We start from the raw sequence: 17,027 nt of genomic DNA on the forward strand, positions 1-17,027 counted from the left end.
TTTTTCTAGATCCGCCCCTGCAAAATTAACCTAATAGTCTGTTTTTATGGGAGGAAACCGGAGTACCCGGAGAAAACCCACGCATGCACAGGGAGAACATGCAAATTTGTCAAATAATATTTGACAAAATATTATTTGACAAATATTATTTGTCAAATAAACTTTCTAAAAGCCACTTTCTCTCTGTATGAGTCTGTGCAGGTTGAAATGAAGCCTGGGCATACATTTAAACTGGAAGACTCTTCATCTCACCTGTCCAGCCAATCACCTCGTCATGCTCCTCCTTTCTAATAACAAATTTCACTCTGTGTGAATCTTTCCAGGTTCACACATCAAAGACGTACAATTAAAAATGATAAATACTGTTACAAAGCACACACGCAGCTGCATGAGTTAGTGTAACAGGCTGCAAATGGTTGGACTTGACACGCAGAAAGAAGATGTAGCAAATTTTACCTCTGACTTCTTAGCACTAGAGCCTTGAAATGTGTAATCATTTCTACTTTCACTGCTATTTTCAGAGGAACAACCTCCTCTTAGTGTTCTCCAGGTCTCTTATTTAGTGAAAATGTGTGCCAATGTTTTCATAATACGAGAAAAGTATCTTCTAAAACAATTGTCTTTCTTTTTCTGGTGCTTCTTCAGTTCGTTTTCAAAACATGTCACAATTACATTATCAACCAAATTATGTTCGATAAAGGCCAGCGTCCTTCCAGAAGAGCAGCCTAAAGTTTCAGTGATGTTCTTGAAAACTTTCTGGCATAGACTCGGAATGCACTTCTGCTTAATCTGAAACTCCTGACTCTCAACTTTCGCCCAGATTTTCCCCACAACTCGTTCTTCCATGGCTTCCAGGTCCTCAGGAAAGCAACATATCTTTGCCTTCTTGATGCTTCTAGAGATCAATAGCTTCACAAAAAGCTGAACTGTGTCTTTCCTGTCTTCCTCAGACATCCCATCGTCTGGAATCTCTGAGAATTTCTGTGATGAAAGTTTTGACCTTCTCAGCTTTTTGATCTCACTCCTCATTGCTGTAAGTTCCTGGATCATAATGGTGACGTGTTGCATCAAAGAATTGAATCTTACAGCCACCTGGAGCCGCTGTGTGGGATCTTCCTTGTCCACAGGAGATGTGGCCGCCGATACTACATGCTTTAAAAAAAGCATGTTAAACATCTCCGTACTCTCTGACTGGAAGTGCTCTTCGATGCCCATGACTTGAGCAAAAGCCTGAGACATTATGTTGCCCACTATAGCTTTCAAGTCGTTGTATGTTTGGCAGTTCTTGATTATGTCCAAAACCACTTCTGAACAGACCTGTGTCATGCAGTCCAACAGATCTGCTATACTATTTCTGATTCTTTGATCTGGACATCCAGATGCCAGATCTTCCCACTTTTCTTCTGGAATATAATTGATAAACTCGTCGATTGCAGGAATCACAGAGTTATCAACTATATCCTGGAGCGCATTTCTCATTGAGGAACTCATGTTTGCTGGTTTACACTCGAATCTGCTATCACTAGAACCGATTTCGAATGTGGGAGAATTGTAGCTAAAAGAGTCATATAAGCCCCGTCCACCTGTTACGCAACAGGGCGGGACGTGACATCACAAACTGTGATACGTCAGCACAGGAATACATGCAGTGCTATGATGTAATTCGCCTACGATTTTTTTTTTTTTTTTTTTCACAAACTCGGCTTTTGAAGGATGCAGACACGGATATGGTTGTCATGTTACGTGACACTTCCTTGAACTTTGTAACTAGGCAGCTGCTAAGGAGTTGCTATGACAACAATAAACAAGCCATAAGCGGAGCTCTCGCCTGTTCTTACCTAATTTAACAACATAAGTATATTACAGCTATTATTATTACAATTCTTGAGTACTCTGCCCACCTCTGTAACACTAAGATAAATAGTGACATTTACTGTCGTATCCACTTTATTTATTCCTAGCCCCCATGAGGCTTTGCGTGATTTATGGGCACGACTTCCGCCGCTAATCGGACTATAAAGCCATTTGCCCCGCCCGCCAATCAACGGTGCGCTTCTGGCTGCACCTAGTGCGCAGAGTGGGGGAGAAGTCACAACAGTAATTTCTACAAATAGCACTTTGAATGAGATCAACTGGAGAAAAGTGGTGTTCTTCAAAAGTCTAAGCTTTTAGCAACCTAAAAATAGAAAATGTACATAATAACTTAAGCTGAAAATGTTTCCAACTACACTCCTTAATAACCTCTTTCCTGCAGCTTTTGAACACATCCCTGGTCTAACTCACTTAAATCAAATAAATCTCTCATTATCTGGGCAATGCAGAATGTGATGAAATGAAAGGGTAAAAATCCTGCAATCTCATTCGACTACAAGTCATTGAAACAACAAGATTGTATTGTATTTCATAACAAAACCAGATGCTATTTAGGTAATTTTTACAACTGCAAAAAGTAGCATTTCTTAGTTAAACTTTCTATAAGTTCCAAGTATTTCCTCCGCCCAGTTAAACAAATAACCATCTGAACTTTCTATCTGAAACAGACCCCAAAAATGACTTGACTCATGGCTCCTCTCAAACAAATGTTTACCTCAGTGTTTACGGCTGCACTGACCACATGATTCTGCTCCCACTCAAACCATTTGATCCCCCCTTTGTTTACAGCTCTGCTAATTGGATAACTTATGCTGTTTTTATGTTTGGACTCTTGGAAAGCCCAGCTGTCATGCTCTACTTCATCAACATAGAAACAAATTTCCATGAGGCCATGGCATGGCCCACCAGCTCAGGGACCAAACATGGACAGCGGATGTAAGAAAGATTATGTAACAGTAAAAGTGTGATTAGTGGGACTGTCTGTTAGGCTAAAACCTACTTTGAGTGTCATTGCTAACTGTGTGGAAAAGTATGGAATTCCAGGCTTGACTAAATGTGGAAAAAATGGGTATGGAAATATATTTGTATAAATGAACTTTGAATGTTTTAATATTTAATTTGAGAAGTTAAACTCAGTACATGGTGTAAATGTGAAACATTTATAGGGATCAAATCTCAAAAATGTTATGGAAGCTCAGAATTGGTGAAAACTGAGGTCCTGTTTTCTCTGAGTCTCCCAGGTTTCAGCTTTCTTCTTGGCAGAGTGTGTTTCTAGGGAGGAATCGTCACAAGGTGCTAATCAACCAATCAGATTGGAGACATTGTACAAACTGTCAACCACAAGTTCTTATTGCTTTGAAAGTTTCTTCATTTCTGTGTTAGTTAAATATAATTACAAGTTTAAGAAAACATTTAAAATGGATAGCTGTTCTCAATATTGTTGGTTACCGTCTTAAGTTTTAACCATGTAAAGTACTTTGAACTGTCTTCTTGCTGAAATGAGCTATAAAAATAAACTTGCCTTGACATTGACAGTCATTTAGAAAAATATTTCCTGGGCGTAGCAACAGTCAAGGTCATATAAATATTAATACTTTGGATATTCCAGAACAGCACTTGCAGAATTAGAAGTTTTGACTTCATCCACAAGGACAATAGATTTGGACTAAAATGGCTGAAAGGTCAAATCTGGTATTTTTCTGTTTTGTGCAGTAAAAATTGTGTAAATGGAGTGTTCTCAGTCCTTTTTCACCTCCGTTTACTACCAGTATAGCTCAGGTTTTATGATGGGTTTGCATAATCTTAGCATCACTTTAACAGTGCTAAGATGATGTAAAAAAATGTGTTGACTCATGTTATTAATTAGGTTTAAATCTTCAGTGCAAGATGACACCAGACTAGATGAATGTTATAACCAAACTTGTGAGTTAACAACTGAGGAATAAAAAGGAGGTAGGGCAAAAGGAAACATGACTCAGTTATCTGAGCATGAGTAATGATACTATTGCCTAACAGTTGGAGAAAAGTAAATTACAGTGCACTTAACGTTATTTTGCTACATTTAGTCTAGGTGCAAATCGTATGTCTCCAGTAGTTTGAATGACTCAGCCAACGCATACAGTACAAGGAGACAGCTTTCTTGAACACTTTTAAAATGCTCATTGTAAATCTTTTTTCTGGCTTTCTGAAAATCTTTCAAAGTTAAATGCTTTTTCAGTGATTATTATTCCAGTACATGAACATTTATTGGAGAATGTTTCTATATTTCCATGTTGCACTTTGTTAATAGCAGGCAAGAACTCAATTTGTTTCCTTTTTTTTGTTTAATCTATTAAAAAACTGAAAAGAATAAATTTTTAAGTCAAAACATTACATTTTTCCACTTGTTTAAGAAGTGATTCAGCTTCTGTTCATTCACTGTAGCACTTTTACATTTGACACTCCTTTTTTTTCAGCTTTCCTGCAGAAAATCTTGTTGTGTTTAGGTAAATGGATTGTATTAAACACAAATTAAAAGCAGTCGTAGTCCAAAGTACTAAAGCCTGGAAAACTATTAGTCAGAATTACAAGAATTGATGTTTTCTTGTTGACAAAATGCAATAAATTTCTTTAAAACTTTTCCATGAATAGAAGGTTACTGTCACATACTGTTATGTGTATTACTTGAATCACTTGTCAGCATGATTAAGACCATGCTGCAATGCAGCAACAAGTCCTGACAGCGACTCAGATGACTCAGATTTGAGGGGGGTTGCACTGTAATGTTGCTGTATGTAATTGTACATCTTGGTAACCAGGTGGGACAATTGAATGTCAGAAAATAGTTAGCAACCTGCAGCAAACATTGCCTGCAACTCTTCTGTGGTTAATTGGGATCTTTTGTTCTCTAGCAGTACCTTAAAGACTGTGGGGCCATAAGGCACTGAGGAATTTGTCCAAACTGGTCCAGACAGGAAATGAATACCTTCAAGGTATATGTCACAAAGGACACGGTTAATAAATAACTTTAACTGAAACTGTGGAAACATTTCAAGCCTTCACAGAAGGCAGTTACAGGAACTTAAAAGGATACACCATCCCTTTAAGTAAAACTCTTGAAAAAAATATTTACGGGCCTGGTTGGGACTTGCAAGGTTTCTGTAGTGACCAATCTTAACGTCCCTACCTTCCAATTACATTACAAGGATAGAGACACACCTATAAGCTCATCGGGTATTTGAAACCACAAAATATTCTCATTACTTACTGACTATTTTAAGGCAGACTTAAGTAGTAAATCATCTGTGCAGAATAAGTACTATGTCACTGCTAAGAGTGATTTTGTGGTTCTGATTAAATATTTGCGCACCAAATTCAAGCTTTTTAATTTATGATCTTTCTAGAGTTTTATAGTTTCTTTGGAATAAAAGAGACCAATCTTTCTAATCTCAATGAGTTACTTTGCTGGACTTCAATATAAAGTCCAGCAAAGCCAAAATCAAAATGAATAAAAGATGAAAATACTTTTTTATAGAGATGTTACTCTATCTGATATGTTAGAAAAACTGGGTTGATGAACTTGTGCATGTTGTGTCTTTAAAAATAAATTCCATTTCTGAAAGATATTGCGTATTAGATTAATTTGTTCTTCTATGACTGTTTCTCCAGCTGAACATTAAGTTCTTACACTCCCTGGTTACGAAACTAACTCAGGTTGGTAGACAATGTTTTATGATCTGTTACAACAAAACAGAAATAGAAAAACACAATAACAGGGAACTGCCTCAGGAACCAGTATGCCAAACTCCAAACCCTCTCCTCAGCTTACTTCTTGTTTACAAAGTAATCACTAATATATATATGGCTTTGTGGACAATTACATCTCAGTGTAGCAAGTTAATGAAGCGTGCTGCTATCCACTCAAAGCATGAAAGTGGGGTTTTGAGTCTTTAAAGTACCTTACTCTGTCCTGCATTAATCTTGTTTGCAAAATAGTACAACTTCATCTGGCGTTTCATTTAACCTTTTTCAAAACTTTAGCCAAATCAAACGTTTTCCGATTTTATTTTGAACATTAACACAGCTTTAACACATAAGTAATTAAATATATCTTTAGTGTTATACTCATGAATAAATAAACTATTTAAAGTTTTGTTAAAATACAAAGTAACTGCACTGGTCTAAAAAAAAAGCCCATGCTTCATAATGATGTCCAGTTTATTTGTTCAACTGAACGAAACTAAAAAAAAATACAACAGTAAGTATTTAAGCATAAGGTTCCGGACAGCATACAGTACTGAGTTAATTTTTGTTTCTGTCACTGTATTATAGTGTACAATTTTTAACAATGTGTTTGCCAGTTTTAAAATAAAAACAGTAGCAGAAATAAGAGAGAGCCTCACGCATCTGTCTGTTTGGCTTATTCCACTTTCCGCTTCCGGTTCACTTTTACGTGTTGCAAACAAATCATTTTCTCTCAGTAAACCCACATAAATTCTAACAACATGTTACAAACATCTCATCTGACGTGCCTCGATTTTGCTGAAAGAAGGAGATATGTTCTGACTACAGCAACCAGGGCCAACCTCTGGGTTACCATGGCAACGTGAAACAAACGGCAGGTAAGCTTCTGTTACGTGCATCTTGTGAGTGATGAGTGAAAATTTTACTTTTTTGTCTTCATTCGCAAGGTATATAAATACAGTGTAAAACTTCAAAACATATAAAGACCAAATCAGTAATAATGTGTTCATTTCTACATTTCCTTGTGCTTTTAGCCCTTTTTTCTCTTTAACTAGCCCTCTTTTCTGTCGTTTGTGTAAAATTAAGAAATACAGTAACGCATTATCTTTCGGCAAGGTTTTAAAATCCCCTTGCAGGTTATTATCAGTGCGCTTGGCGCCACCTGGTGGAGAACATGAATCTGTGGCTATTATAGAAAAGTATTTCATAAAGTAACTCAACATATTGGTTCGAGATAATTGAAAGGTATCTATAACCTCTTCACTTGGTTTTTTTTCCACTCAAGATGCATGAAATATCGTTTCTTCGAATGATCACCCTCTCTCTAAAAAAAGCAATGCCTATCTCCAGCTAATGTTCCAGGTGAGAGGCGGGGTACACCCTGGACAGGTCGCCAGTCTGTCGCAGGGCAACACAGAGACACACAGGACAAACAACCATCCACACACTCACACCTAGGGGCAATTTTGGAAAGGCCAATTAACCTGATAGTCATGTTTTTGGACTGTGGGAGGAAACCAGAGCACCCAGAGAAAACCCACGCATGCACAGGGAGAACATGCAAACTCCATGCAGAAAGACCAGGGCTGGAAATTGAACCCGGAACCTTCCTTCTTGCTGCAAGGCAACAGTTCTACCAACTGCACCACTGAGCAGCCCAGCACACATACAGTCTGCGTTAAAGAAAGATCATTATTTTCTATTTGTTGAGCCTACTGAGACATTTTGAGGTCAACTACTGTGTCACTGGAATTACTCTGTTCTAACTACTGATTATTGAAAATAGTGGTCTGATTTGTTTCAGGTTAGAAAATTTAATTTAGAGCAATCAAAGTTTGTTATTTTTCAGTTGTGTTGTATAACTTCCTTCACTTTAGTCTTTTAAATAACATAATCTGCACATAAATGCATGTTTTTATCTATCTGATTACATCCTTTTCACATTTTAAATCAGATTTTATGACCATCTGTACTTGAGTTTTTACCAACACTTTTTTTAATCGAGTAATTTCTTGGATGATTACTTTTTATTTTCACTTGTGTAAAAATCTGTTAAAGCAGTACCACTCCTACTTGAGTAAAATTTTTGGGGACTCTACCCATTTTTGTGTTTCACATAAAATAGCAAGATATTTTCCTTGATGTTTTCGAAATAAACTGGTGATTCTGGGTCATTCCACTAGGTGGCAGTAAGTATTTTTACCCTCTCGTAAAGTCTCAAAGAACAAGGCAACCCATCGCGCTTGCGCGTTTAGCTGTTGTGGCGAAAATGGCGGCACTGCTATTGCAGGAGCTGGATTCGTCCGAGCTATCTAAACTACCGACAACTCTTCAAAGCAAACTTGAGAAACTTTTATTAGACCGGCAGTATGAAATTGATTCTTTAAAAGCACTGCATGAACAGTTTCGGGTTGACAGCGGTGAGTTATTGGTGCTTTTTTGGCTAACTGTTGGTGCTAAACGTGCTGAGTACAGAGGGATGAGTGTTAATGGCGAAAAGTTTGTTTAATTTAAATAGTCATTGTTTTACTTCCGATTTATTTGCCTCTAATAAAGCTAGTGGGTTATTTCAATAAACTTACTCTTTTTAAGGTGCTTAACGATTTGTAAAAACCCAGTTGGAAGCTAACTAAAGCTAACACAAGGAATTCATTGAAGCTAACTGTTAGATTTGAGCTAGATAAGACAAAATGCTTCTCAGTAAGTAGATTTATGCTTATAGTGTTGGTTACGTTTCCTGTACAGAGCAACAGTTTTTCGAAAAAGTTGATCAACTTCAGCGGTGTCAGGCTGAGCTTTTGTCTCAAGCTCAAGAACATCTTAAAGTCAAAGAGGATTTCACGAAGCTTGGTAAAACATCCTTCGCTTTACTTCAGTTTTCCTATCTGATTTTCGCTTTTTTCAAGTCTTATAGATCAACTTACTGTTAAACCTTTAATGCAGATGAAGAACTGAAACGTGTTTGTGAGAAGAACAAGGAAAATGAGTCTGCGCAGGAGAAGTTGTCAACAGAGCAGGTAAGACGACACCAACAACAAAGATAACTAGTCATGATTAAATAGACTGTAGTCTTTAAACATTTTTGAAGTATCCCTTGAAATCCAAAACACACATAAGTAGATTGATCACTGTCATTATTTGCTAAACAGTCAAATTTACATCTTTAAGCGAAATGGAAAAGTCATGTTTGAATAAGCACACCTTATAAATTAATTTATTATGGTGTGTTATCATATTATTTAAGACTTTTGGCCCACCTATCATTCTAAAACATGGCCCAAACTCCGCTAACCATCGTCTTTCCAACAGATTGCCTCCTGTTTGACTTTAATAGGCTTTTGTTTTCAAATGCATGACTGCAGGGCAATTGTATTTTTATAGCGCAACAACGCAATTTAACGTGCTTTTACATGATTAACATGAAAATAAAACAAGCAAGGACCTTGCATTGCAGTGGCAAAGTAAGGTAAGGGAAAGCGCTGACAGGTTTATGATGTTCCAGTTATTAATCAGCAGATTTTCTGAAAGTTTGTTCAAGATTAGAGGAGCATAAAAACTGAATGCTGCTTCTCAATGTTTGGTTCTGATTCTGGGGATGCAGACAAAAAAACTAGAACCAGAAGGCCTGAGTGAACTGGAAGGTTAATCCAACAATAGATCTTTATTGTATTGTGGAGCTGAGCCTTTCAACAACCATATTTTAAAGTCTATTCTCTGAGCTACAGGGAGTCCGTGTAAGGTCTTGTGACTACTAGACATATACGCATCATCACATCTCCATTACCAGGCTCATATATGGTGCTGTGGATGATAGCCAAACATTTCTACTTTGGTATCGTCTTTGGTATCGAAACTTATTGAAGTCTTTTTCATCCAGATGGAACTTTGCAGACCCAGTTTCTGCAGCCATATTATTTTATCATGAACTTTAGCATTTAAAATGCTAAATGAGATGTGTAGTCTCTGAGATTGAACTCTTAGTTTAGTTGTTTTCCCAAATTAAGCACATTGCTTGGAGATAATTTGCTTAAAATGTATAAAAACTGACACTTTTGCCTATTAACCTTTTTTTTAAAACAAAAGTGCCTTAAAGAGAAACATTTATTAAACTATGTTTACAATGTGTGCAATGGTAGACAACATTTTTTAATTCTAATTCCTTTTAAATGAAATAATTAGAATTTCTCATACACAAACAATTAAAATAGTTGAAGCAAACTTTGTGGCATGCTTACTTTGATGTTAGACTAAGTCTTGATTTAATAAAATAAACCACACGACTAGGATTCAATTTAACGTGTTCCCATTGAATGTGTGTACAGATCAAACAGCTGCAGATTTGTTACCACACTTTCAGATGGAATAAATACATTTTCCCTGAGCTCTAGCGCCATCACATTAAACACCTCCATTGTTTCTCTTCAGACTTTGCTTTCGAAAGCCAAAGAGGAATTGGAAGGAGAAAAGCGGGAACTTGTGAGGACACTTGAGAAGAGATCTCTGGAAGTTGAGAATTTAAATGGTAGGAATAAAATAATCTAACGGCATTATTTATAAATTTTTTATATTCTTTATTGGCATGTAAAACGTTTATTGGACTTATCAAGTTTTTTTGCTTTATCAGATGACTTGAGGCAGCTGAATGATAAGTTAATGGAAGTCAACACTAGTAAGTTGGCTCTGCAGATGAAGCTGGATGAACTTGAAGCTGCAGAAGTAAACATTAAAGTGAGTTCTGAAGGGATCTTTGTCTTCATTGAATATTACCTTTAAAAGCAAGCCTTTGATCAGCGCTGTCTGTCTCTCCAGTACAAGGAGAAGCGAATGGAACAAGAGAAGGAGCTGCTGCATGGCCAGGTGTCTTGGCTTAAAGACGAACTGAAGGCAAAGACGGAGGGACTGCTCGCCCTGTCCAGGGAAAAGGGGAATGAAATCTTGGAGCTGAAATGCAAACTGGAGAACAAGGAAGATGAGGTGAGGATCTTTTTATTTCATTTTATGTCATTCTGCTGTGATTCAGTTTGTGTTGTGATTTTAATTTCTAATCTTTTATCCAGTTTAACAATGTTATTTTTGATTTGCAGTTAACCAAACTACAGGATCAAGTGACCAGTTTGAAAACCTCAAATGAACACCTTCAAAAGCAAAGTGAAGAGATGATCAACAAACTAAAAGAAGTGTGTATTTAAAAATTGCCTAAATTAAAGTTCCCAGTTTTAGTTTATTGGCATATTTTGAAAGAAATGCATGGAATGCATTACTTTTTTGTTTTTTTTGTGTGTGTGTGTGCTCTTTGGATGGTTGTTAATTCCTTTTTTTTCCAGGCAAAGGAGCAGCAGGCCATCACAGAGGAGAAGTTTCGAAACGAGCTGAATGCCAACATTAAACTTTCCAACTTATACAAGGTGTGGAGAAGCCTAAGAGTAAACTTTGTGCTCAGTTGCAATGTTTTTTAGAATAACATTTGACTCTTTTCTGACAGGGTGCAGCAGCAGATTCTGAAGCAAAAAGTGAAGAACTGAGTCGGGCGGTGGAGGAACTACACAAACTGTTGAAAGATGCTGGAGAAGGTAAAAGCTGAGAGTTTCAGTCCAAACTTTGCTGAATTACGAAATTGGATACACAACTTTGATTTCTTTTTTTATTGTGGATTTTTGTTCATCCATACTTTTGTTCATATTTCTGGTTCAGCTTTTAGCTGAATATTTTATTACTCTTTTTTAAAGAGTCTTTAGTTAATTTAGATGGACTGTTTTTTTGTTTTGTTTGCTTTTTTGTCAAACAGAACCAGCTTTTAAGCACAGTCAATAAATAATCAGAATTGCTACAATTGTGGACTTTTGGAGACCAGATTCTTCATGTTATTTTAGTCTGCTTTATTAATCCTAAGACCAAGCTTGATCTCAGTTTAATATCATTATTTTCTTTCATTACTTAAGATGTGAACCTTTGAGTCTAAATTTGTTCAGAACCGTCTCCAAAGTAATATCCCAGATCTAAACTCCCCGTTTAAATTAAAAGAAAAGTTTAAATTAATAATTTAGAATTCAAAATTAATGATTAGCATTCCCTTAATAAATGCATGTAAACTTGTGGCTGCCAGTATCAAATATAAAAAAGAAATGTTGCCCACTTCAGCCAACAAAGTTCTTGAGGAAAAGCTGCAGGAGATGAACGGCGCAGCGGACAAAACTGTTAACGAGTTAAAGGAGAAGATCCAGAGCCTTGAGAAAGAGCTGGACAACGCCAATGACCTGTTGTCAACTTCTAAACTCAGAGGTCAGTTGTGCTACACTTACTTCATGTTCAGATTTTAAAATGCATTTCAGTAGCATCTCTCTTTAAAAACTTTTTTTCTGATCAGGACCTGCTGGTGCGAGCGTGGTGGCAGAGGACCAAATAACAACAATGTCTCCAACAGCGGCTGCTGTGTCCAAAATAAAACCCGGCATGAAGCTGACTGAAGTAAGCAAATCAGCTTCCTGGTTGCAGCCGTCATTCAGACCATTTCCACAAAGTCTTAGAACATAAAATTTGCTCCAGCATTTTCCCATGCCTTATTACACATGGGAACAAAGAAAAATAAGAATGGAAAACATTTACATTTATAAACGCTTCACCGTGTTCTATTTTACAGAACATAAAATTCAGACTTCTAATTCTAATGTAGACTAGAACTGTTTATCATTTTCAATATAGTGCTAAATTTTTTATGTTCAAAATGTTGCCAAGCAGTTTCTTTGTCGACATGCTTGACTAAGCGAGTCGTGTGTTTGCAGTTGTACACGGCGTATCTGGAGAGCCAGGAGCAGCTGCAGCTGGAGCGGCTGGAGAACAAGCGCGTCAACAAATATCTGGATGACATTGTGCAGGAAGTCGAAGCCAAGGCCCCCATCCTGAAGCGGCAGAGGGACGAACACGAGCGCATGCAGAAGTCGGTGGCCAGTCTGTCAGCCAAGCTGGAGCAAGCCATTAAGGTACGTGACATTAACGAGGTGCAGGTCTGTATGGGTTTATATTTTCCTTAACACTGGACTGAAAAATATTAAATTGATACTTTTATGTAAATGACATGTTCAGTTTGTCACATTAGAACTACAAACTTTAGTGTACTATGGAGAGATTTTATGTGGTAAACCAACAAAAAGTAATGCATTACTATGGATGAAAAGGACCAAGGTCCAAACCCCATTTTATATCCGATTATCGGAATAATAGATTATTAATATAAACAATAGTAGAAGCATTCATCATTTTATTTCTTCTACACAATCAGTCACTGCTTTGTGTTGGTGCATCACATAAAATCCCAGTGAAATTATTTGAGGTTTGTTGCTGTAATGCGAAAAGGTTCAAGCATCGGTCTTGCTTCTGCCGGGTCCTGAAAGTTTTGTGCTTTATTTTACAGGAAGTTCACCGTCTGCAGAACGAGGCTGACGAAGCCAATAAGCAATCCACTCTCCTGGAAAGAGACAACCAGAGATATGAACTCCAGGTGGCTGACATGGCTCAACAGGTGGGTTCAAGCTTCTCATCCACCTTTATGCATTTTTATGTCCGAGGAGATTAAATTGATCTAAAATCCTTTATTCATTCTGCCAGGTTCGAGTGCTGCTCATTGAGCTGGAAGAGGCCCGTGGAAACCACGTGCTTCAGGAGGAGGAAGTGAGCTCAGCCGACATCAGCAGCACATCAGAGGTCATCAGCCAACACCTGGTGACCTTCCGCAGCGTGGAGGAGCTCCAGAAGCAAAACCAGCGACTCCTCGTGGCCCTCAGGGATCTGAGTGACGCACAGGAGAAAGAAGAGCAGGAGAGCACTGGCAATAAGTGCGTCTGTTACATCTTTAATATCTTCACAGATAGAGGGATAAAATCCCTAAAAATCTGATTCTAAATCTGATGATGTACTCTTCTAGGCGTGTGGAGCTGGAGCAGAGTTTGGAGAAAGCCCAGGCAGAGTTGGAGTCGCTGAAGGAACAGCGCAGCCAGCAGATTAAGATGACGGAGTCCATCGTGAGGCAGAGGGACATGTACCGTGTGCTGCTGGCTCAGGCAACGGGAGTGGCTTTCCCTCAACAAGGTGAGGCAGAGATCACTCTGAGAATCCGCCTTTGCATCTATTTGAATGAAGGTCCTATGTTTGCAACTTCCAATTAAAATCTAATTTGATTTCCAGCATTTCAGTCTACTTTTTTTGTCCAATAAACCTTTTACTGATATGGCTTCACTCATGTTATTGACATGTTTAGGAACACCACCGGAGGAGTTTTCTCTGACATCAACCCCCCGACGTTCACCAACAACCACTCCCACCACTGGAGCTCCCACTGCACTCGTGACCATGGCCGAGTCTGTCGAGGTGCTGGAGGCCAAGGCAGCGCTGCGGCAGGTGACCAACAACTTATGCACAACTTGCAAGTGTTTGCATTTGAATTTTATGCATTTTAAACTTGCAGGTAAAACTCAAGCAGCTAAATCTTTCATTCCTGAATGTACAGAATCCTATAAAAACATACAAGAAGAAAACATAACTAAAGTTTAAAACTGGAAAAGATTTTATTTTGGTCATGTGTGGAAAAACAATCAATAGGAATCCAGTATTTTGACCTGTATTTTTGTAAATGATCATTAGCTTTAGGGTGGCCACCAGATAGCGTTGTTCACTCTACAGAGAAGAAGTCTTTGCAAACCATTTCTTATGTTTGCAAGGAATCAAAGTGTTGTAAAAAATATCCTAAGTGTTTCTTTACCAAGTTGCAGAGGAAAAAATAATTATCACTGCTAAAACATATATTTTAGAATACTTTTGTAAAGAACACCACAGAACTGCTGCAAACAGGTTTTCTTTAAAAACTCACATCTTTTGGCATGGAAAAACTTGACGTGGTATGAATTAAGTCTTACTGTATTGTAGTTACTTTATCCCCCCTCAAACAGAAGATAAATATATATGAAAGTAAATACATTTGTCTGATTTTATGTTCAGTTGCAGGAAGTGTTCTCTGCCTACAAGAAGGAGCGTCTGGAAAGCAATAAGGCGATGAACGAGCAGAATGAAAAGCTGCAGGAGCAGCTCTCTGACCTCCGCTCTCAAAATGCCAAAACATCAACTCAGCTAGAGTTTGCATCAAAGAGGTAAAGTTCAATGAACCAGATCTAGTTCTTCTAAACTTCTTAGAAAATAAATTAGATTGTGCGGAAATGTTACTCCCCTGACTTCTGCCTCTGCAGGTATGAGATGCTGCAGGATAACGTTGAGGGCTACAGGAAAGAAATCGCCTCACTTAGAGAGAAAGAACAGAAAACGGCCGCCGCCACACAGAAACTTGAGCAGAGTGTCCACACGCTAAATGAAGATCTGAAAGCTGCAAAGGAGAAACTTACCTTGACTGAGGTTTGCTAGCTTGTTTCCTAGTGTGCACTGGAAAGAGCCTAAGAAGGGTTTAGTGGTTAAATGAAAAATCTGCAGAATGTGTTGATGTTTTTTTTCTCCAGATAATCAACTGTCAGAATAATCGATTACTAAAATAATCATTACAGCCGTGGTTTCTATTCACTAATTAGTTGACTTCTAAATCTATTGAGCACACTGTATTTTATTTAGCAATATCAGAGTAAGGAGAGGTGAATATCTGTGCATTTCTCAGTTTTTAGTCTTTTATTTGAAGCATGTTGAAAATATCTTGCCATTCTCTTCACACGTCACAATTATCCACTCCTGAAGACTTTTGAGGGGCTCTTTTTCTTAGGTGAATCGAGCTACCTCATAATTTATCTCATCTCATCACTCAGGGTCAGGCTGAGAAGCTGCGCAAGGAGAGAGACATGCTGAAGCTGGTGGAGTCCAGGCTGAACCAGGAGAAAGAGACGTTTGTGAGCCAACAGCAGAACCAGAACCTTCTGCTGACCAATCTCCAGACCATACAGGTAACTGAAGACTTAACTTTACCTACTGTAGTAAGGATCAGGTAGCAGAAGCTGGAAATGTCTGTTGTTCTGTACTTCAGGCCACTCTGGAGCGTTCTGAGGCCGACGCACGTCAGCGTCTCAACGGCCAGATCGAAAAGCAGGAACTGCAAATCTCCCAGCTTCAGAAGAAGCTGGAGCAGGAAGTGGAACAGCGCCATCTGTGCAGCAGGAACCAAGAAGTAAACACCATGTCGAAGATATTTTCTGAAATTAATTGATGTGATATGTACATATACAAAAAAACATTATTTTTTAATCTGCAGATCCAACTAATGGACGTCAAGAGGCAGCTGGAGACGCAGGTGGCCTTACATCAGAAAACCAAAGAGCTGCTGAATGGGGCCGAGTTGGAGCTCAACACCCTGAGGATGCAGCAAGGCCGCCCCGAGGCACGCCACACCCTGGGCTCTCCACCCACACCCGTCTTCAGAGGTTAACATAACTACTTTTATTTTTCTACTTTAATTTTTATTAACATTTTCACTGGACACCAACATGTAAGGATATACCACAGACAGTGTTGCAGCCCCTCCTCACAGCATCCAGAACATAAAGTAAATGTATATTTAGACAGAAGAAAATTGTAAAAGGGAAACAAAACATCTCAGTTGCAAGTGTCTGGAATCTATAAGCATCTTTTGATGATTGTGTTGGATTTCCTTATGTCTCTTCTTGGATGTCATAAAGAATGAAGACCAGTTGTTTCCTCAACAATATTCAGTCGTTGTATTGAGGGAGCAGTTAACTGGGACCAGCTCCTTGCTGTGGCTTTTGTTTGCAAGCAATTAATAGAATATTAAATAAGTACACATCTTCCTTCAAAATGTTTAGTTTTATATTTCCAGAATGAATTGTCTGAAAATCTTTTGTTACGGGGAACCCACAAATAGGTCTGTGACGATAACAGGTTTTGCTGGACAATAAATTGTCCCAGAACTTGTGATAAACGATAATGTTGTTATTTTGAGACCATTTTCAAGTAATATGGTAATAATAATGTCATAATAAAGCAAGAACACATTCTCAAACATAAATAAACTTTAAGTTGGTACTGGAAGACATTTGAAATATACAAAATAAATTAAAAAACAACAAATAAATAAATTATGAAGTCTCTGTAAACAAAATTGTCTTTCAAAGACTGAAGATCAGTTTTGGGAGAAAAGAGAAAAACGATAAATCAAGTAAATTAAAATTGAGTTTCTTTTCATTTTTAATGCGATTAATTGATTTATTGTGACAGGCTTACCCACAGATTCTTTAAATTGTAGCATTTACATTTCTCCAAAACAAGTCTAATTTCTGTATTATTTCCACAGAAATAATACAGAAGCAAATATGGAAAACCTGGTTTACTTTGTCTTTATCTAGTGAGATTTTTCCACCCAAACTCTCCCCACAGTTTGTTGTTCTGCTCTGACTTATGCAAACATGTTGCCATTCTTCTGATGTCATTTCCAT

General features: G+C 37.9%; 1 protein-coding gene across 1 annotated transcript in view; it reads left to right on the forward strand.

Moving 5' to 3' along the window:
* The first annotated feature begins 7,834 nt into the window (after nt 1-7,834).
* The window catches only part of tprb (translocated promoter region b, nuclear basket protein), a 34,398-nt gene continuing 25,205 nt past the window's right edge, over nt 7,835-17,027 (forward strand). Inside the window, exons 1-21 of the mRNA XM_016670864.1 lie at nt 7,835-8,015; nt 8,341-8,445; nt 8,539-8,612; nt 10,021-10,117; nt 10,220-10,323; nt 10,405-10,569; nt 10,680-10,772; nt 10,920-11,000; nt 11,078-11,165; nt 11,734-11,874; nt 11,960-12,060; nt 12,375-12,572; nt 13,004-13,111; nt 13,198-13,424; nt 13,514-13,677; nt 13,847-13,986; nt 14,584-14,732; nt 14,829-14,991; nt 15,390-15,524; nt 15,605-15,745; nt 15,830-15,998. Coding sequence (XP_016526350.1) covers nt 7,865-8,015; nt 8,341-8,445; nt 8,539-8,612; nt 10,021-10,117; nt 10,220-10,323; nt 10,405-10,569; nt 10,680-10,772; nt 10,920-11,000; nt 11,078-11,165; nt 11,734-11,874; nt 11,960-12,060; nt 12,375-12,572; nt 13,004-13,111; nt 13,198-13,424; nt 13,514-13,677; nt 13,847-13,986; nt 14,584-14,732; nt 14,829-14,991; nt 15,390-15,524; nt 15,605-15,745; nt 15,830-15,998 — 2,794 coding nt within the window. The 5' untranslated portion in view covers nt 7,835-7,864. The remainder of the gene's footprint in view (nt 8,016-8,340; nt 8,446-8,538; nt 8,613-10,020; nt 10,118-10,219; nt 10,324-10,404; nt 10,570-10,679; nt 10,773-10,919; nt 11,001-11,077; nt 11,166-11,733; nt 11,875-11,959; nt 12,061-12,374; nt 12,573-13,003; nt 13,112-13,197; nt 13,425-13,513; nt 13,678-13,846; nt 13,987-14,583; nt 14,733-14,828; nt 14,992-15,389; nt 15,525-15,604; nt 15,746-15,829; nt 15,999-17,027) is intronic.

This window comes from Poecilia formosa, unplaced genomic scaffold (genome assembly GCF_000485575.1).
Source record: "Poecilia formosa unplaced genomic scaffold, Poecilia_formosa-5.1.2 Scaffold38, whole genome shotgun sequence".
Taxonomy (NCBI): domain Eukaryota; kingdom Metazoa; phylum Chordata; class Actinopteri; order Cyprinodontiformes; family Poeciliidae; genus Poecilia; species Poecilia formosa.